Source organism: Acipenser ruthenus, chromosome 7, assembly GCF_902713425.1.
Source record: "Acipenser ruthenus chromosome 7, fAciRut3.2 maternal haplotype, whole genome shotgun sequence".
In the NCBI taxonomy this organism is placed as follows: Eukaryota; Metazoa; Chordata; class Actinopteri; order Acipenseriformes; family Acipenseridae; genus Acipenser; species Acipenser ruthenus.
In genome coordinates, this window is record NC_081195.1 from 4,044,421 (window position 1) to 4,067,798 (window position 23,378).

Sequence of the window (23,378 nt, forward strand, 5' to 3'; positions counted from 1 at the left end):
CCACGTTTGTCATCAAACCTTTTAGTTATATATTTCCGTTTTTTTTTATTTATTCCAAATGTCAAGTTTGCTAAATCGAAAAAGAATGGTACCCTTAAAAGACTCTGCTCCAGTTGCCAGGATATTCATATCCATCTCCTTCTTTGCCAAGCAAGGCAAACTCAGCACCCTCAAGGCCACTGTGCACTGTATCATTTGTCTGTGCCAGGACTACAGAAGCAGCACTGAAGGAAATGTTCCCAATATAAAACTACTTTAGTCTCAAAGTCATTTCTGAAAGTAATTATTTAAAAAAGAATGTTTGAAGTTCCAGAATGCAATCTAAAATAGCAGTGCATGAATACACGATTATGGATAATTTTTTGATGGGGGTTCATTTATTTATGCATTATTTTCAGTTGCACTGTATTAAGATGCCTCTCCAGTGTGTCTGATTCAAGGTGTTGAAAACACCCCAAGTTGGTTTTTTTTGTGGTATATTATGTAACATATTCGGTTCAAGCAATGCCAATTTCATGACTGTGTAGGCTCCAGACTAAGATGTGCTCCTGTCTCTGTTGGGCCACTTTAATTATTTATTTATTGCATTTATATAGTGCTTTTTATACAAAAGTATCACAAAGCGCTGTACAGTACAAAGCAGAAAAAAAGAACAAACCACAATACATTTGTACAGCATGTTACACATACAACTGCCATAATCACACCATTTAAAACAGTATATACATAATAATACAAAAGCAGCAATTTTTACATTAAAACCCACTAAGGTAAGAAAGCCATTTTATAAAAGTGGGTTTTTAGTCTTGACTTGAAAACTGTAATGGTCCCAGCTTCCCTGACAAACGAAGGCAGAGCATGCCATAATTTAGGAGCGCTACAAGAAAAAGCCCTGCCTCCCGTGTTGCTTTTGTTGACCCTAGGAATAACCAGCAGCCCCGCATCCTGTGATCTCAGAGTGTGGTTACTGTTATTTTTAAAAGCTCAACATCTCTATTTGCAACCAACAATCTTTTCCTGTTTAACCCCCTCTTTATCCATTTAACCCTTTGCGGTCCTATGTTGGACCTGGTCCGACATTGCAATTATTCCTATCCGGTCCAATGTCGGACCCTGTCCGACATCATAATTGCAATGTTTGATGATGTCGGACCCTGTCCGACATCATCAAAAAGACGCAAAAAACTGGTTTCTAGTCGTTTTTTCTCCGGAAAAAAACGAGAAAACCATTCAATGGCCGAGTGGGAGCGACAGGAGCCGAGACAAGCCGAAAAACAAAAAAAAGGGCCTATCTCATGAATAGTCATACTTGCCCCTGGCATCTGATAACGGAGGCCATAAGGAAACAAGCTGGCTGTGACTGCATCAGCGCTCAGAGAATATCACGGACATTTGCAGAGCTTTTTGCAGATGTTATAGTAATAAAATAATGACTTGGATCGCATTATTGAGGCGTTTGGTGATAAAACGAGTGATCAGGAGAGGATTGATCGGTATGTACGACTATTATTATTATTATTATTATTTATTTCTTAGCATATGTGAAAGCTATAGTGAACGAAAGGGTGGGGCAGGGCTGGAGATGCCTAGTGAGTGCTTTGTTGATATGCAGGGCCTTTTAACCCTTTGCAGTCCATTTATTAAGTGTGTGTCAGGCGCGTCAGGTCCAATTTATTTTCACACGCGCAGTTAATTTTAGACGCGCTGTTTAAAAGTATTTTTTTCCACAGTCAAACGGGTTTAAAAGGCCCTGCACTGATGCGTTTTCAATAAACAAAATAAACAAAAACAAAACCTAACTCCGTTTTGGAGCACTGACTACACACTTGTCAGGAACTAAACTAATAAACAGGACAGCTAAGTTGTTTACCTGTTAAAATCTAAACACACAGTTTAACCACACAACAAAAAGGCTTCCACACAGTACTTTATTACTTACGATTGAGCACATTTATCAACCAGGCTCTCCACACAGCAGCCCTGAGCAGACTGACTGTTTTCTTTAAATGCACCTGGCTCTAATTTACAATATTAGCCAGGTGCAGGTGACTATTAAACAATAAAATAATAATCAAACAATAAAACAATTAACCCAATACACGTTTTTAGGCAGGGAGGATATTAACCCCCTCCCTGCTGTGTTGCAATATATTTATATATATAGACACACACTTTTTTTAAAGTAATATATATTTTATTATTATTTAGAAGACATTCCATCTGCATGTACATCTATCTGGCATTAGCTTCAGCAATGCTACCTACATTCAATTAAGATCTATTTTATATTCATACATTTTAAACTCATTTTCTAAATATTGCTAATATATACTATTATATAATATGCTAATAAAAGACTGTCATCATATTCCAAGTACAGGAGAACAGATGATGTACTCTGTCATCATATCGAAATTAATTCCTTAGTGCCACTTATGATTAATTCAATATATTGTAGCACTAACAAGTGCCTATTAATGTCATGATTAAAGGACCACCATAAGATAACTGGTAACTGGGATAACACGTATCTCGTTTTTAAAATGAATTACCTGCAGGTTCTGTTTCAAACAGTGTGACAGTGTAAAAGACTCTGATACAGCTGTCTAAGGTCACATCATACTGTAATTCTGTACTTAGAAAAATCCACTACTGTACCTCCAAGACAAGTTAATTAGACAGGCTTGGAGAGGAAGTACACACCCGAACAGCATATGTGCAATTGTATAACCATATGCAAGCCTTATTCACAAATGTATTAATGACTTTCATCCTTAAAGCGTTTAAGAACCGACACCCACCATTTATGGCCCAAAAAATAACAGAGTTGAAAGCAACATGCATTATATTACAGGCACTGCTACACATGGCGATGAAACCAATTTGGAAAAAAAACACTATTCCCAGCCTGTTTATTATGTATATTTCCTGGCGGTACTTTTGATACAAAAAAACAGTTGCACTCCACACAAACCTCACTTCTTTTACTTGCAGACCAAAAAGACAGTTTGCATGAAAAACTATAAATACGATAATCAATGTAAAAATCAAGCATAAACTGTACACTTCTTGTAAAGTCAGACAACCACAATATGAAATCAATTTTTGGTTTTCGTTGTATATTTTGCAAACAGATGCAAGAAAAATGGGTTAGTATTCATGTAGGTTGAGAATTATGATACACATGTAAATGTCACTCAACGATGCCAAGGCACCTCAAATATATAATGCACGCAGAATGCTTCTAAAATTCGTAAAAGGGTGTGGATAATTTTCAGAAAACGATGATTTCCATTACATGAGAATAGATGTTAAAACTTCATGCTGATTTGAACTTGGCTCTCGCCAAGATAAGCACCAACTAAGACATAGCTTTACAGTAAACTAATGTGATCCATCTGCATCTCCATCCATTTGCATTTCTTTCCATCTGATGATGTAGCTATCCTTCTGCCTGGTGTTGATGGCTGAAGTGTAATGCTGGCTCCAGGGATCAGCTTATTTTCCCTCCCCAGTGCATCAGCACACACAACAGTTGTGATGCTGGCTCCGGGGATCAACCACAGTGCAGTCTCCCCAGCGCATCAGCATGACAACCGTCTGGATTGAGCGAAGTAAGGTACATCTCTGCTTCAGATAAGTATTACAGTTCTCATTATGATTTACAGAACAGTACATTTTTGTTACAATTACAAACCTTCTGGTGTTGCATAGCAACAAGTTTTAAAAACTGGTTCAGAGATTGTGATTTCCTGTCCTTTTTAGTATGGCAGTAGTTTGTCATAACAGCAAAAACAATGACAGCCTACTGATTTTTCCCATTAGTTTGGTCACAGCCAGCAAAAAAAAAAAATCTTCAGCCCTCATTCATTATCTTTCCTTCACCCTGGATATCTGTTTATTGAGTATCTACTTCTTGATGCAGAGACCACTTATCACTGTTGTTTACTTGTGCCAAGATAGGGCTTAAACTCATTAATAGTACTGAAATGGAGGGCAATGTTGTTTAGCTTCGTTTTTTTCAGTACTGACTGGTTGAATAGATTTAACCAGAATAAGCTATTTTGGAAAGAAACTATTATTGCTGTGAATATTGTTCCTAATAAAGGATTGTTGGAGGGTCATGGATCATGCATGTATAATTTATGTGATTGAGTCGGTGATTGGTCAGTAATTTATTTTGCTATATCAAACATCTCACACACCCCAGTTGACCTGACACAATAAAAGCAGCTTAACAGTGTGAAATAGGATTTTCTGTTGTGATGTCATGTAAGAAGTTTTGACGCATATACTGCTGAGGTAAAATGAACCAGGAAGTCCAAGTGTAACAGATGACATGAGAATAAGGCAGAGAAACTGAGCAAAAGTAATGTTTGCTGCAACATGCATTTCTTTACATGTAGCTAGAGCAAAGTGGGTAACATTCATGGAATGATGTTGTTAGCCACAACTACTTTAAGTAGATTTGGGTCAGTGTCTAATAATTGGGGCCAATTTGTGCCCATGTTACTTCTGAAATACAATTTACGGGTCCTAGTAATTAGACTGCTTGGAGACAAAGTGGGGTATTATAGTTGGTGTAAGGTGCTAATGAATGTTTTAACCAAGGATTTTCTTAAAAGCACAAATATTAAAGTTTCTAGAACATGTTAAACCTCTGTTGAAATCTGAGCTCATTCAAATGTTTGCCTTTTTTATTATAAAAATATACATAAATACAAATACAGGGGAATACAAACAGGAGACATCTCCACATCTTCACAATTCTGAAAATTGAAAGCTTTTGTGCTCTGCTGTTTGAGGCAAATGGGATACTACCAGTTAAATCATTAAATTATAATAAACAGGCAGGCCTTGCAGTAGAGACAGCTTGACCTTTACTCAAAGCACTTAGAGCTATATAGTACGTGTTCTACATTAACTATCATCACTAATGCCCCTCTGGCTGAAAACACTACCTTTAAAAGAACTCTTGAGGAAAAAGTAAAACTGTTTGTTCTGATTATAATCCATGAAAGACAGCAGGTTGGAACAGTTTTATAGTTACTGGTGTTAAAGGGGCGCTATACCTGTCATAACACACAACCTGAAGTTGGGTTTGTAGTTACTGGTGTTGAAGGAACGCTATACCTGTCATAACCCACAACCTGAAGTTGGGTTTGTAGTTACTGGTGTTGAAGGAACGCTATACCTGTCATAACCCACAACCTGAAGTTGGGTTTGTAGTTACTGGTGTTGAAGGAACGCTATACCTGTCATAACCCACAACCTGAAGTTGGGTTTGTAGTTACTGGTGTTGAAGGAACTCTATACCTGTCATAACCCACAACCTGAAGTCGGGTTTGTAGTTACTGGTGTTGAAGGAACTCTATACCCGTCATAACCCACAACCTGAAGTTAGGTTTGTAGTTACTAGTGTTGAAGGAACGCTATACCTGTCATAACCCACAACCTGAAGTTGGGTTTGATTGACTTGATTGAGATCAGGAAAGGTTTTAAAAGGCTAGGAACTCATAACTCCCGTCAACAACTGGACGGTAAAGTCTTCATCGTTGGGCATTATATTGCTTATTTAGTTTATGTATTTTATGTCCAATATACATGTATCAGTTCAGTGGAACCTTTATGTGCAGTTACATCAATGTACAATGCGCTATCACAGTACAGTACAGTACTGCTATTTGGAAGGAACCAGCAAAAGGCTTTTTTTTTTTTTTTAATAAAGAAATCGTATTTGTTGAGATCATATTGTAATTTGATATTTCTGTACATACAGTCCAGTATTAAAGAGAGTTAGAGAGAGTTGACTGTATTACAGAACACTGAAGGCTGCACTGTGAAAGAATGCAGTTACCATGGAAGGTGCCAAGGAAGTATGCTTTACTTTTAAACAGAACACTGTAGGATGCTGCAGCATTAACCCTTAAATGCCAAATGGGGTACTTCATCACATTTGTAGGCCATTTGTTTTGATCTGTTACTGAATTTTGCAGAGACCACAGTTTGAAAGTTACAAATGATTCAAACAGAAATAAAACACTCTATATGACAATGATTTGGGGGTATTGATGTAACAAAATACATTTTCAGTAGGTAGGTTTGGAAAATCCACAGCTTGTACACAATCAGAAGTCACCTTGAAATGACTGTGCTTAGACAGGCTTGGATCTCTAGCCCTGAGACATCAGTGAGTGACGTTTTAAAAAAAGTAATGCATAACAAAAGATTAGTTCAATAATGGTTACTCAAACTCAAGGAAATTGTATTTTTTGCAGTTATATGCCAAACACCAATTTAAGATAAAGTCCGCTAATGTTTTTATTTTGCAAAACTATTCAGTAGCACTAGAAGGGTTATGAATGACTTTATTAATGCCATTCAACATGCCATAAAACCAGTCAGTGGAAATGTCTTTAATAGCTGCCCAAAGTAAGGCCATAAATTGAAGATTAATAAGAATAGTTTAATCGAAGAACTTGACAAAGGTTATTGGATTCATTGAAGTGAGTACTTAGCAATAGGTTTCACCTTTCTTATTTTGTCACCCTTTGTCACAAATATGGCCGGAGTGGGTGGCGTCAGACCAGATGCAGGAAATAAATAAACAGAGAGATGTGGTTTGGTGAAGCTGGGCGCGTGATCGCGCTCAGGATTTAATCAACAGAACAGAAAATAAAAGGTTTGAAACACAAAAAACACTGGACACGGCACTACACGCCAAAATAAAAGGACAAACAAAACGAACTAAACAGTGCACAGACAGACGAACACAACACGGTGAGCAGATTACTACTACTACTACTACTTCTTATTATTATTCTTCTTAACATTTACCTCCGCTCCAATCCCGTTCTCCACTCACCGAACACCTAACCCCGAGTGACAGAAACGTGCATCTATATATACTGTTGTGCTGGGATTCAATTACTAATTAATTACTCACTTGAATCCCAGCACGTGAATTCATTACGTGAAACCCCGTGTTCACATATTACATTTAACCAGCACGTGAAGTGATTTGTGCCCTCCTCGTGCCTACATATAAATCTACACTTTTTAAATACACGTGAAACACAGACCCGTTTATATCCCGTGTACCAATGACTATACACCAACATTAACACACGCACGCAACACACAACACACAATTGCACACAGAGGCGGGGCACATTGCCACACCCTTCTAAAACCAATTAAACAGGTTAGCGTCAAATCTAAAAATGGAACTTTTCATGTAAAAATGAAAGAAAACAGGTGTGTGCCTTTTCCACAGTGACTACATTTTTTTAATAAAATGTGGTACTGATTATATACATTATGATTAGATAGTAATGGAAGTAAGTGTTCGGTTCCACTGCTGGGTTGCATCTACACTGAGGATATCACTTGAAAGTCCATGACAAAGTTTTTTTTGTCCCCAGACAAGGTTGTATTGAATTTGATCATACTTTCCATCACACTTGACAAGTAATGTTGTGAACTATGCTATTGGCTGCACATGCTTTTGTCTCAAACGTTCCCAGAGATTTCAAATGATCTAATTTGAACTCATTCACAACACGGTGGCTGTAGTTGAGCATTGAGCAGTAATGCATCTGAATCATTTACTATCTCAGGTACTAATGAGATGAGGGGATCCAGGCTGTGGTTTGTAATCAATTTGAAGAGTACCAGCACACACATAGATTAAGGGTCTCAGCAGTATAATTACCTTGCTGCCTTTTGGAAACACAGCAGACACGCTGCACTGAAAAGAACAATCAGCATGTTGTTAGATAAACTGGAAACCGTGCTCTCAAAACATGCGTGTCAGTTTATCTTAACCGTGGATAATAAAAGCTGTTGCACTACAATGTGGGTGTTCTGAAACTTGATAAACTCAGTGAGCATAAAATCTTTTAAAATTCCCCAACTATTTTTAAAGAATGTGTTTAACTACTACAAGTTTATTGCAAAATAAACCTAAATTAGATAACAACAAGGCAAATGTTTATTGGTGGCATTATTACTGCATAATAGTTTGCTTAATCCTGGTTGTTTGTGTTTCAGATTCATAGTTTAAATATTATCATAATACACAAAGAAAACCACTCGCCTGCTTTGGAATCAATATTGATATTTTTATTTTCAACAGTGATCTATTTTCCCCATGAAATGCAAATTATTTTGTAGAAATGTTAATATATTTTGACACTGTACGATCACAAGCACCCTTACTTAAGAGCAAAGCCATTTCTATTTATTGCACCAAAAGACTAAATGTTATGCATGCTTACTTTCATATGCAATCTAAAATATGTTTTACAGAGAATATTAAATATTTAAACTTCACAGGCATATTTCCAATCATTCATACTGCAGATGTGGGCTTTACTTTGTGTGGCCTGAATTATTTTATAATTTTGTTTTAAATTGGCCCTTGCTAAACAAGGACATAATGGAACACAGAAGCTAAGCATGACTGATTCCAGACACAGTTTAGTACTTATCGGCAATTTGTTAATGTGCTAACCAATCATTTATTTCATTGGGCAGCCTTTAACCTCAGTAAATACTATGACCCCTTCTAACTTCCATATGAGATCAATAGTCAAAAGTTGCTACAGGCATCCCAGCTTAGCAATGCAGACTTGAGATAATCATTGAAACCCCCTTATGAATAGTCAACAAACTACTGCACTTGCTAATTGAGTCACTGTATTGACATTTAGTGAACTTTATAATTAGTACATTCCTCAAGATGCCATTAAGGTAATCTATCAGAAAATTACAATATCAGCAAGTTTGTAAATGCCATCCAATTTAAGATTCAAAATTATAGTTAGGCACAGACACAGAACAGGAAAGATTACAAAGAATCGTTCAATTTAAATGAGTCAAGAAGTACAGTCAGTCCCCAACATTTCTGTTTGTATGCTCTAGATTTCACATTTTAAATACTGAAATTGATAAAAAGAAAAATACTATAGCAGTGCTGAAGGCATACTGATCCTACCAAGACCATATCCCTGCCCAGGGGAACCAATTAAGATCTTGCACAGAACATTCCATCCAGCAGAATCCTTGGCAATGCTTGGAAGACTGGGAGTCCCCAACACCAATGAAAGAAGTAGCAGAGGTGTATTTCATGGAGAGAGCAGATCAAGGGCTGCAGCCCCAGGTTCACAGACCCTAAATTAACCTATTTTTTAGTCTTCTCACTCATGATGTCTAAGGGCAATACGCTTTATATTCAATGAAATATCTCTACTATACCACGAGATACTGGTCAGAAGAGATAATATGCAGCCAGTTAAGGTGCTGGGCTGTATAAAAGCTTTTCGTATCATGGGGTTTGGGGATGAAATCGTGTGCTGTGTACGCTTGCAGTATTTGATGATCATTTTAGACGACCCCTAATGTAATAGATACATTACAAAAACATTTACTGCAACTTTTACTAGAGTATTTACTACAGTAAATGACATGTAGTATACAGGGCACAGGCCTCACAGTAATGTATTGTAACATGCTGTATCTTTAACAAACTGCACATTAACAAGAATCACTCTTACATTTGGTCCCTGGTGTTTTTCAATATGGGAACCTGTGGTTATCCTGAATCTTCTCTCCATTATTATTATTATTATTTATTTCTTAGCTGACGCCCTTATCCAGGGCAACTTACAATTGTTACAAGATATCACATTATTTTTACATACAATTACCCATTTATACAGTTTGGCTTTTACTGGAGCAATCTAGGTAAAGTACCTTGCTCAAGGGTACAGCAGCATCTCCCACCAGGGATTGAACCCATGACCCTCCAGTCAAGAGTTCAGAGCCCTAACCACTAATCCACACTGCTGCCCATAAGATGGGTTTAAAAGCTAGGCCTGTTTCAGAAGCCTTATAGGGGGATCAGAAAATCAGCATGTAATACACAATAGCATGAATATAAATATTACATCAACAAATTGGCTAATGTGACACAGAAGATAATTAGAAGAGTCCATTTGGGAAATTTGGCAACTAACACATATCCCTTCTCATTGCAAAAGGGAATAATAATTATCTGCTATGTCAGAATACAGGTAGAGCAGACTGCATTTTTGCAGTACATAAAACCAAATGAAATACCCCTGGTGAAGGCCTGGCAGCAAAAACACAATTCATCTTTTAAAGTAGATGAAATGGGGTTGATGGAGGAAGGCTGTCACTGCAAAGCTGGAGAACATTACATATGAGGACAGCATATTGATATATTCATTCTCATAAGAGTTTCTGCTTTCAAGCAAGTTACATGCCCATTGCAGAAATGACTGATGCAGTATAAACTATGTTGGCTGTCTGTATAAAACTTCATAACTACCTCTTTGTGTGGTACCTTTCATTTAGGTATAAACAAGGGTTACGGTTTCGTATTGTCTTTGACGTTGCGTATGCTCAGTCAATGAAAATTATATTTTGGTGTCCAGTCGGCTCTTCATTTGATATTCATGGATCATAAATCTAATTTGTATATATACTGACGTAATATTGTGTGCAAAATATTTGTGACTTGCTGCATTTTGCACAATATAACAATACAAAGGAGGATTATATCTATGGCTAAGGATGACTTTCAAGCCCCCATTGACAAAGTAGCACCCAATCCTTTACACCCTGACATTCCATCACGTACCTCAATTTGACCTGGCGTAATATATATGCTAATAAGGTAAGCTGTAGTACAATGAACCTCTATATTGCTATTTAGTATTCCTTTGCATCTTCTTACTGCGGCCGCTACTGAAACAAGGCAGGTTTATACATCGCAGGGAAGTTAAAAACGAAATAACAGCATTACAATGTCCTCCTCAAATCCCATGATGCAAACAACCTTTACACATACAGCCCTACATCTATATATAGAATACATAGTGTCAGAGTCACTGCCAGTTCTCACTTATTCCTGGTTAACAGTGTGTGCTGCAGGGGAATGGCAGGTCACAACACTGACACCTTGTTTTTTTTGGGGTCACACTGATACCCACAGACAAGTAATGGCAGCATTCTCTATGACACAACGTGCCATATTCACCATATTGTTCTCCATGGTCTGCTGTTGCTACCAGTACAAGTTGCTTTACTCAAGAAGAGATGTTTAGCATCACTTTGCTCGTTTGTAGTTATCTATACTTATTTGGTATCTACGTTTTGTGTTTAGGATTTCAATTGTTGGCTTTTTGAAGCTAGTGGAGACTGGCCTTATGTTAATAAACATGCAGGAAAGACTGCACTGTGTACATACATCACTGAAAATGAAAGAGAAAACAGCAAGGAGTTATCTGACATCTGTCCACACTGCGAGAGAAAGCGCCAGTGCTTTGGCAACAATGCGTATTAGAGCTTTCTTTTCCTCAGAAGTTTTATTTGTCACTAAAGCTGTTTACATTTGCATTACACTCATCTGAGCAAGTGAGTAGGTCAACTGAACACAGCAGAAGTAAACAGGTAAGCATATGGAATACTCATTATTATTATTATTATTATTATTAAGGGGGGGGGGGGGTGAAGAATGCTATCACCTGTGCTATTAGCTTGAATTTAAGTACATAAGAAAACTTACAAATGAGAAGAGGCCATTTGACCCATTAATGCTGGTCACGTGGCTGATTGCCTTTTATTCTGATTTTTTACATAGTTTACGATAGTTATAGATGTCCCTTGACTGGCTGTCTACTATACATTCAAAAGCAATATAGTCCTGGTGTTTTATAGCTGTTTATTTGGATCACATTTATAAGTCTTTTGAAATGGTTGTAATCCTAAATGGTTGCTTACTACTGCTGTTGTCTTACATTGTGTCAATAATAAGGTTAGTATATGAGCAGGTGGCAGTGTTTAATAATCTTTTTTTCTGAACTCTGTTTAGCATAAGGCATCAGTTGCTGAAGACCTTTATCTGAGAAGAAGCAAAAAGCCTTAGAAACAAATACTTCAAAGCACGAATTACCCCAGCCACCATAAATAAATAAATAATGATAATTTAAGTACAACACAACTACAGCTAAATATTTTAAAATAATATATATACAGACGTGCTCAAATTTGTTGGGACACCTCCACAAAAAACAAAGAATGCACAATTTTCTCTGAAATAACTTGAAACTGACAAAAGTAATTGGCATCCACCATTGTTTATTCCATATTTAATAGAAATCAGACTTTGCTTTTGATTTTTTATTCAACATAATATTGTAAATAATAAAACAAATGAAAATGGCATGGACAAAAATGATGGGACCGCTAACCTAATATTTTGTTGCACAACCTTTAGAGGCAATCACTGCAATCAAACGCTTTCTGTAGCTCTCAATGAGACTTCTGCACCTGTTAACAGGTAGTTTGGCCCACTCTTCCTGAGCAAACTGCTCCAGCTGTCTCAGGTTTGATGGGTGCCTTCTCCAGACTGCAAGTTTCAGCTCTTTCCATAGATGTTCGATAGGATTCAGATCAGGACTCATAGAAGGCCACTTCAGAATAGTCCAATGTTTTGTTCTTATCCATTCTTGGGTGCTTTTAGCTGTGTGTTTTGGGTCATTATCCTGTTGGAGGACCCATGATCTGCGACTGAGACAGAGCTTTCTGACACTGGGCAGTACGTTTCGCTCCAGAATGCCTTGATAGTCTTGAGATTTCATTGTGCCCTGCACAGATTCAAGGCACCCTGTGCCAGGCGCAGCAAAGCAGCCCCAAAACATAACCGAGCCTCCTCCATGTTTCACTGTAGGTATGGTGTTCTTTTCTTTGAAAGCTTCATTTTTTCGTCTGTGAACATAGAGCTGATGTGACTTGCCAAAAAGCTCCAGTTTTGACTCATCTGTCCAAAGGCGTATCAATATGCATTTTAGCAAATTCCAGTCTGGCTTTTTTTATGTTTTTCTTTCAAAAGTGGAGTCCTCCTGGGTCTTCTTCCATGGAGCCCACTTTCACTCAAAAAGCGACGGATGGTGCGATCAGAAACTGACGTACCTTCACCTTGGAGTTCAGCTTGTATCTCTTTGGCAGTTATCCTTGGTTCTTTTTCTACCATTCACACTATCCATCTGTTTAATCTGGGGTCGATTTCCCTCTTGCGGCCGCGCCCAGGGAGGTTGGCTACAGTTCCATGGACCTTAAACTTCTTAATAATATTTGCAACTGTTGTCACAGGAACATCAAGCTGCTTGGAGATGGTCTTGTAGCCTTTACCTTTACCATGCTTGTCTATTATTTTCTTTCTGATCTCCTCAGACAACTCTCTCCTTTGCTTTCTCTGGTCCATGTTCAGTGTGGTGCACACAATGATACCAAACAGCACAGGGACTACTTTTCTCCATTTAAATAGGCTGAATGGCTGATTACAAGATTGGAGACATGTGTGATACTAATTAAAGAAACTAATTAGTTTGAAATATCACTATAATCCAATTATTTATTATCTTTTCTAAGGGGTACCAACAAATGTGTCCAGGCCATTTTAGAATATCTTTGTAGAATAAGCAATAATTCATCTCTTTTCACAGCTTCTTTGCTTTATTCTATGACATACCAAAGGCATGCAAGTATACATGATAAAATAGCTTTTAATTTCATCACTTTTCAGAAGGAATGAAGCATTATTTCAATGAGCTGTAAGGGTACCAACAAATCTGAGCACGTCTGTATATATATAAGTGACATCATATATTTATATATATATATATATTCCGAAACATTGGGAAGATGGCTCTTTTGAGTCATATGTGTAAATAGATAGATAGATAGATAGATAGATGATAGATATTATTATCAATTTTGTTCAACAATCATATAAAACATTACATTTCACAATAATAATCTACAATCATATTAAAACATTATTTTTTTGTTTCCATTAATTAAATACATTAATACATAAATAAATACAAAAAATAGAAAAATAGAAAAAGCCAATATAAGTCCTTCAAAAAAGACTTAAATTGTATCTACCATCCCATCCGCAGCTCCCCCTTTACCACAGAACACACCACATTCTATTCCCCACACCTCTTGGAACACTTCAATCTGATGGGTAAGTTTATAACAACCAAACTTCATCTAGAAGTCTGAATGCCACTTTGAATACAGCAATCACATCCCCTGTCAGAACATCAGTCACTTTATTTTTTCTGCTTTCAATGATTGCTAGTTTGGCTTGCCCCACTAAAACGTTTGCCAGTTGGCACCACTTCTTTGCCCTTTTGAAGTACCTCACCCCAAAAATAAACAGAGTTTCACAAAAATTTACCTCAAGGCCTCTAAACATATCTACCAGAAACCCAAGCAGTGGCTGCAGTCTGAGGCAGTACATAAAACAATGAAACACAGTCTCTCTCTGCAAACAGTTGGGGCACTTGTCTTCAACTCCTGGCTAAATAATCACCATAAAGGAGTCTGTGGCTACAATGGTGTGTAGCACTCTCCATTGTAAATCCCTGACTTTTTTTCTTAATTGGTGGCTTATACAGTGCCCTCCAAGCCGGAACTATAGCCTCCTCTACACCCATCCTCTCCCTCCATTGTGTGTCTTGTAGTTAGGAATGTCACGGTGTACCGGTTTTACGGTAAACCGCAGTATAAACTGCCACGGTTTTGAAACCATTTTTCTGTACCAGGATTACCGAGTTCACACGTTTTAAGGTGATATGAGCGCGTTTTTTTATTCACTGTTTGTCCATTGGTGAGCCACTGTGTTCATTAGAACTAACTTATGAACACAGACATCTCAAGTTCTCAAAACTGCCATGCATGAGATTATCCAAGTAGGCTATTAAATAAGTGACATCATATTTTATATAAACCGCCCTACTAAACAATGATCGCTAGCAAATGTGATTGTCAGTAAATGAAACACAAATACTTGAAAATATATGCAAGAAGGCGGCACTGTAACTTATCATCACTGCATTCCTATTAATTTACAAAACCAAAGTAGTAACAGCAGCTATTATCTATCGTATCGGTCAAGAGAAACGCAGTAAGCACACACCAATGCAGAGAATCACAAAGTCTGTTTACTACTATATAACTAAGTCTAAGATGCTACAGGCATTTGTATTATTTTTATTTTAAATGGTATTGTAAAGATGTTGCCGTCTCCTCGAGTTGATAGTGTTGTAGGGATTTTGGTTTTATGTATTCAAAAATGAATACAATTTTATTCCCCTTTAAAAAGAAAAAGTCCCCTAGATGACGCTTAACTTTGCAACGGTGTCATACCCACCTTAACTTTTCTTCTTTCCTTTGTGTTCGTTGCTGTTAGTCCAAAACAAAAACAAAAAAAACAATTTGCAGGTGCCGTCTTCTCATCGTTAAGTTTTGCACTCTGCTGAGAGATCAGTGGGCGGGCACTGCATGTCTTAAAACGCACTCGATTGGCTATTGCTAGGTAACATTTTGCTTCTCTTAACTAATAAGATGCCGTCCAAACTGAAAAAGATGAAGAAGGTATTCAGTGGCAGTGGTCACATCCTTACCCCCTATCATTCCAGACTGAGCCCAGAAAATGTTAATATTTTGGTGTTTTTCCACAGTAATTCGAAATAAAAAAGCAGCATTATTTTGCTGAGCCTGTGTGAGCTGGAGTGAACACTACTTCCAGTTAGGTAGTGCCTGATAGAACTGTAGAACCAAGGTGTTGTATTTGTTTTAAAACTTTAAATTAAAGTTATTTTTCTTGTTAAAAAATGACTTGAGTGTATTTCAAAATTTGATACCATGACATCCCAACTTGTAGTGGGTGACAAAGCCTGTACAAATCTTTTTTCTCTGAAGAGCTGAAACAAAAACTCCAGAGAGTCCCAAAACAGACCAAAGACCAAAGCTGGTTGATCACAGCTTTGGTCTACAGCTAGCCCAGCCTGCAGCTCAAACACTGGAGGCTATATTTCTGAAGTAACAGTCCCAGAAAAAAAGCTCACTCAGGACCCCCAAACCTGCCCCTACTAGCACCGCTCACAGCTACATTAAAAACAAGCTAATAAAGCACTCTGATCTCACCCCCAGAGAGTCTGCACTCTTCTGCTCTCTGCTTTCTAGATCTATTAAATGACCAATCTTAGTAACCCTCATGTTAACCAACAAAGATACAAAACTAAAATTGGACATATATATCAGAGCAGAATTGTGAATTAAGGGCTCCTCGCTTTCATTGTGTGCCAGGTAGGCAGCATCCCACGATAAAATTTAGGTAAACAGGACAAGGCCAGTCTGCTGGTGTTCATTAACAACAGCTGTGTCAAAATTCAGCCCTCCCACCCTGTGAAAGAAAGCAAAAGCAATGTCCATCCATTGCAGAGGGCCAGGAACGTACAGTAACTGCCGAAAAAAAGCTTGAATACTCTCAGCGCTGTACCCTCCTCTCAATTGCTGACTAGCTGACATTTCGTAAATCAAAGAGGAGTCAGTGTCACTGCCTTCCTTGTCACTCACCATGCTGTCTTCAGTCACACTGGTCTCAGTGCTCTGACTCTCTGGTCGAGCATCGGCCCCTCTCTCTGTGCTCTCAGAAAACTGCCTGGGTTTTGCAGCACCTTAGCTCTTCCTATTGGGGAATTTAAATGATGTTGTGTCCTTATTTACTTCTCCCCCTTCCTCTATCTCTTCCCCTATAACCCCAACTCCCTGATTTCTGCTTTAGTCTGTTCCTCCAGCAATGCATCCCCCTGTGTGTCTCCCCAGCCTCAGCCCAGTTAGTCCCTGTTGTCTCATGCACAAACTCTCTGACCTCCTCCGCCCCCTGAGGCTCATTGTCCTTGCTGTTTTCCCCTTCAGCTCCCAAATCCTCAGCCATATTCTCTGCCTGCCTGACTCCCTGACCGGGCGTCTCTGCAGTACCTTCAGCGGGATTGCTCCCCCCGAGGTCCCCTCCCCCGCAGTGTTGTTTTCCCCATTACCTCGCTTACAGTTTTTTTGGTTATGCCTTCCACAACCACATTTAAAACATTTCATTAGTTCAGAAAACGCAAACACAACGTATTCACTCCCATCTACTCAAAACTCAAAATGTTGACATCTCCATTGATATCGTTCAGCAGCATATAGAGCTGTCTCCTGAAAGAAACAACATGTTATCCCTGTCTATCACTAATCCCTCTTGAACTATTCTCTGCACCAACTCTTCATCATTCATAAACACAACAACAGCTTTATTCATTCATGAAGCAGACTTGATATTTGTGCATCCTACAGCTTTACCCAGTTGAACAACATATTTTTCACCAGAGACATGGGGATCTACTATAAATTTTATCCGAGTAAGATTTTCAAAATTGGGACTTGATCCCATAGGGATCCCCCCGGTTTTGGGCATAGCGTCTGTCAGCTTATAAAAGATCCAACTCTTAATCCAATTTTTTTAATACCTATAAAAATGAAATAAGAATAAAAAAGGAAAGAAAACAGGAGAGAACCCCTCACTCTGAGCTCTGAGCTCCGCGCTCAGCACACACAGCACAAGCATTCCCGACAGACACCGTGACAGACAGACAGACAGACAGACAGACAGACAGACAGACAGATAGATAGATAGATAGATAGATAGATAGATAGATAGTACAACGGCAATACATACATAATTGACGATAATATATTTATATACATTTCTTCAAGGCATTCTCCAGAATAAAACCATGTGGGAAACTGGGAAACTATAAATAAAGTGATATTGTAAGAACACAGATTTAAGAGGCTATGTTCAAAAATCATATTCACAGATATAATTAATGCAAAAATAATTATATCTGTGAATATGAGAAAATTCAAGATAATAACCTTCTACTGCAAGGTTTGATCAAAACAACAAACATAATTTTCTTGTGACCTTTCATGGTCCTCTGGATGCCAAGATGAAAAGTACTGTGATGTGCATTACTATCCAGACCACCTTCCTACTACGATAAGTAAACCTTACACAAATCACAATACAATCTTCCTGCTATGAGTACATGTGGACCTTTTGAGAAACAAAACGTTTCATTTTCCCGTACAAGCTACATTACGACATCTATTCACAATCTCTCAGTTCCCATCGTATTTTATGCATGCATTTTTTTGGAGGAAAAAATAAATGAGTTGTTTGTATTTTTTCTCTGACGCTCAACCTAACCCACACTGTGCTGTCACCAAATCTTTGGCTTGAGAACCACTGACCATAAACATATCTGCAAAACCACTGCATGTGGAAATACTACACCATCAAAGTGAAAATACATAAAAGTGCTAGTGTGTTAAAAGGTTTTCATAAAGGATGACTGCATGTACATTTCTATTGGCTTTGTAATAAGGTTTTTTTTTTTTGTCTAAGACTGCTGTTGGCAGTCTGGGATTGAAATACATTCCCTATTAATTAAGAATGCATATTACAGAGTGCACTTATTTGGAATAAATATAATAAAAGTACATGTCAGTCAAATGACACATTTGAGACACTTGTTTAAATAGTTGCTGCTTCAGAGACCAACGTGTAAGCAGAGTAAAGGCATGGCAAGTACTTTGTACTGTATATAGCTGGTTTATGGTTTAAAATCAACAAACTATTATGAGCCAGGACATTTGTATAATATCTACAGTATTGCCTACAGCAGGAAACACATTATTTTATATAACGCCTCATATTATTTCAGCAAAATCAATATATTGGATACAAAACGTGCATTTCAGAAACAGCTAAAAAACAAAAAATGCAGTAATTAAACTACATTTTTGATGAAATATCAAAACACACTGCAGACTTGCTAGACTCCAGTTGTTGAACCCTTTTTTCTGATGCAACAATGCAAATAAAAGAGCTTTTGGAATGACGCCAACAAAAAAAGGGAAAAATACCAGGTATCAAATAAAAGGAATTACTGAGCGAAGCAATTTATTGATGACTTGTGCTCTTCAGGCCATTTAGGTATGAGCCAGATAATAAAAGCTTGAAACTGCCAAAGCTCTCATCAATAAACCTAATTAGTTAAGCTTTATACATATTCTCCTTCGAGCTTGGTTCTATACCACAGAGGCCAAATCAATATGGTAGAACATATCTATAGTCAGTTTTTTCACATCGGAAGACAAAGGCTCATTTTTAAATTTGGTCTGTGCTAATAAAGATGTTGGTTTTCATCCAGTGCCCAGGATCTGTAAGAGCTACAGCAAAGATCTGCCATGCCATTTCTTACACTAACCTCCAAAGCAAATATTAATCTTTCAACAATTTTTATAACTGAAACCAACACATGTAAAAAAACATAACATATCATAACACATCTTTGGAAATTATATGTTAGCAGTAAAATTGTACCATATGCCCTATTATTTATCTTTTTGTAGAGCAAATCCATAACAAAATTGTTAAAAATAACAAAAATCCTAAATTTTTGCTGAATTTATTTGCAATTACATAGTCAATTGATCATTAACTAAAGATAACTTTGTTATAAAATTGTATATTTATATTTAAGACATGTCTAGAATGTTTACAGCTGGAGTCCCATTGGTTTTACAATCACTTAGGCCCTAGAGTGCCTTAATAAATGTCGCCCACAATTCCTTGCTGTTCATAAGTAAGTGCACATATTTGACAAGCATATTAAATATGGATTATAGTTTACAAAAAAATGCTTAAAAAAAAAAAACAATGTGCAATTAGTTTTGAAACAAAAGTGTTAATTTAATAAGAGCAAATAACTAATTCCTGGAGTCCTACAAATAATTGTTCAGTGCTAATGAGAAGCAGAGCCCTCTAAGGTTACATAAAGCTAAGATCCAAGAATTCATTTTGTTTGTTACATTTACTGTGATTCTAATTAAATATCATTGTAACTGCATAGCAAGTGGGCGCTGTATTGCATGTTTCCTAACATTTAAGTGTGCTTTGATCAAAAGACTGCTTGTTTATCTTGACAATAATTCTTGGAAAACATTATGAATATTCTAGGTCAGGTTTTCTCAGGAGTTGGAAGACACTGGTCTACTAAGGTTATTATATATTTGTGTTTAATCTAACATCTAAAATGTACTTTGGTCATATACAGTATGTGCCAAGAATACAAAGACCAGCCCTTGGATTCAATTATTTTTTTATGGTGCTACTATCATTAAAGCATATAACCAAAAAAAAATAAACCTCTAACTCAATAATTGCACAGTTATCATTGTTTGCATTATTTGTTTTTATATGTATAGAGGTGCCATAATGAAAATGGAATCCATGAGTTAATTAGAACTGTAGAACTATCCTAGCAAGTAATAGATTCTTCTTTTGTTTCCTTTTTAGTTACCTGACTATTGGGGGTCCTGTTTATCTCTATGAAAGGGTGTTCCAGAGCAATAGCCGGCTCTTTTCACAGTGTTATATGCAGCAGATCATCAGGTCCAGTTCAAAACAGACATCTGCATTTCTAGCTTTGAAGGCTATAATATTAGGGAGCTCCTTCTATTGAAAACTAATTTGAAAACACTCAGCTCAGCAGAAAAGCAAATGCGTTAAGTCCAGCCAATTAATTATTTTAAAACGTGCCTACTGGGTAACACTTATGTGCAGAACTTATATGGCAAAAAAAAGAATATAATTAGGTAAATTGCATTAGCGGACTACATGAGTCTCATCTATTTAAGATGTGTGCCAATCATTTTCATTTGGAAATGCAGGTGTTTTAAGTAGCCACAGGAGGAATGATTCATTGTAACTGTACTAAAAATAAGGCAATCTTAGTGGAAATTTAAATTATAATATTAACCTGAAAATCTATTTTTTTTCTTTTTTTTTTAGAGGGCATATTTATCTGCTTCAAGATGCACACCTTAAGACAGTTTCGTGTTTCAGCTTTGTAATTTTAAAAGGCATGCTCCCGGAGCAGCCATGTGATTGCAATTTCAGACTCTTCATGTGGAGAAATTATTGGTATGGCTTCTACCAATTTATTTTGTATTGGTTTCTGGTTATTAAAAGTGAATATTGCTCAGATCCCTTCTTTATTAGTTAAGAGTTGTCAATTGGTGATATAAACGGGTTGTGCATAGCTCCTATATCCCATTAACCCGAATGGCAATAATATGAAAGCAACTCTCCCTTACTTGACTGTGTCCTCGGCATAAATAAATAATGTATGGTGATATCATGTACTAAAGCATTTATTTGCTGTTTATATGGATATAAAACTCCTGAGTCCCTGGTGTTAGGCATCAGCTGCAAATTTGAGCTATTCTTTATTTTAATTAGGGGAAAAAAGGTCATCTGATGATTTCAGCCCGTATAATGTCAACAAGATTACAATTTTAACTGAAGGAATGTGTAATTATCTGGAAGCAGTTAGAAATCCTATTACATTACTTTCACCACTGGTACACTGCACTTTCACCACTGCACTTTTACCACTGGTGCATTGCACTTTCACCACTGGTACACTGCACTTTCACCACTGCACCACTGAAAAAAGGTCATCTGATGATTTCAGCCCGTATAATGTCAACAAGATTACAATTTTAACTGAAGGAATGTGTAATTATCTGGAAGCAGTTAGAAATCCTATTACATTACTTTCACCACTGGTACATTGCACTTTCACCACTGGTGCACTGCACTTTCACCACTGGTACACTGCACTTTCACCACTGCACTTTTACCACTGGTGCACTGCACTTTCACCACTGCACTTTTACCACTGGTGCATTGCACTTTCACCACTGGTACACTGCACTTTCACCACTGCACCACTGAAAAAAGGTCATCTGATGATTTCAGCCCGTATAATGTCAACAAGATTACAATTTTAACTGAAGGAATGTGTAATTATCTGGAAGCAGTTAGAAATCCTATTACATTACTTTCACCACTGGTACACTGCACTTTCACCACTGGTACACTGCACTTTCACCACTGCACTTTCACCACTGGTGCATTGCACTCCAGCTCTGCGCTCCCTCTGACACAGATGAAACAATCCCACAAGCCCAGCCCTGGCATGAGACACAAGCTTGTTTCAGTCTAAAGAGGGTTTCCACCACCTGCTTGAATTAAGTGGTGTGATGCACAAAAATGAACCGACTGAACAATCCACCGCTATGGATAAATTAAAACTCAAATAAAGACCTTTTGTGTAGCTTATGTTTTTTTCTTTCTTTCTTTCTTTCTTTCTTTCTTTCTAGATACCATTGTCGATGAATGTCTCATCCTTTCTCACCTTCGACCAGCCAACAATAAGCTACTGCGGCGTACACCAAGAGACTATGGACAAACACAGAGAACGAGACTTAGAACTGAGCACAATAACGACTATAACACGCCCCACTGAGCATATGTAGTAGACAGCTCTGGTCTTACTCATGGCAGGCAAACCAGTGCTGGATTCATGGACTAAATGATGGGGAATTCTACATCAGTGTGAAATGAAAGGACATGCAAACTGCCTGGTGCTCTGCAATGTGATGAATGCCATGCAAGGGCCTGCACTTCGAAGTACCCTGGATTCTTCACAAGTAGATGTTTTTCTTACCGTACAGTAGTTCAGCTGTGCAGTCTTTTTTTTTTTTTAAAGAGGATCTTAGAATAAATCATTTTTCAAAAACCCTATTAACCTACCTGTATGTAAAAAAATTCTGTAAAATATTATTGTATTTTTCATAATGGATACAGTTAAAAAAAAAAACAAAAAAAAAACAATCTGTTAAGTTTATCACTTATTATTTAAATTTGTATATTTGATTAATTGTGTTTTTTCACATTCTAATCTGTAAAATTTGTGTTTCTTATAAAGCACATGTAAAATTTAAGTTACTATTTTGCATTTCTTGTGTTCAAATACTACCACTGTTCTGTGCTGTACTGAAAATGTGTGATTTTTTATTTTTATTTTAGTACTTATAATGCAACCTCAAAACATATTTTGTAAATACATTAAACCAAAATGATTTGTAAGTTGTTGCCTTGGCTACAAAATGCAGTGTGGTTACATAAAAACACTATTCCCTCTGAAATGAATGGTTTTTTTGTTTTTGTTTTTGTTTTTGTTTGTTTTTTAATAAATTATAATTTCATTTATTTTTCTATGGTGGTTGGGTTAATCTGAATGGTTCTCTAGTATATGTAAGACATGTCTGGTTAATTGGTTAATTATTCTTTGAGTAAATACCTAAGGGTAAATGAGTTGCAGAACTTGCTGCAAGAACTAGCTGTATATAGAGGCATTCCAAACACTCACTTTGGTGTTTCAGTTGCATGAAAATGTCAGCTGTTTTTAACATTCAGTGCCACTCGTCCAAACCATTTTTTCTCATAAGCAATGGAATGATGTTTTTGTAAATTCAGCCACAGCAAGACATATTCTCTGGTTGTGTTCTGTGATCTAGTATTTTTGTCTTGTTAGATT

General features: G+C 37.1%; 1 protein-coding gene and 1 pseudogene across 1 annotated transcript in view; one reads left to right on the plus strand and one right to left on the minus strand.

Moving 5' to 3' along the window:
* The window catches only part of LOC117415688 (leucine-rich repeat transmembrane neuronal protein 3-like), a 48,252-nt gene extending 25,208 nt beyond the window's left edge, over positions 1-23,044 (plus strand). Inside the window, exon 3 of the mRNA XM_034026343.3 lies at positions 22,159-23,044. Coding sequence (XP_033882234.1) covers positions 22,159-22,314 — 156 coding nt within the window. The 3' untranslated portion in view covers positions 22,315-23,044. The remainder of the gene's footprint in view (positions 1-22,158) is intronic.
* LOC117415685 (catenin alpha-3-like) overlaps positions 1-23,378 on the minus strand; it is a 216,080-nt pseudogene that overhangs the window by 118,464 nt on the left and 74,238 nt on the right.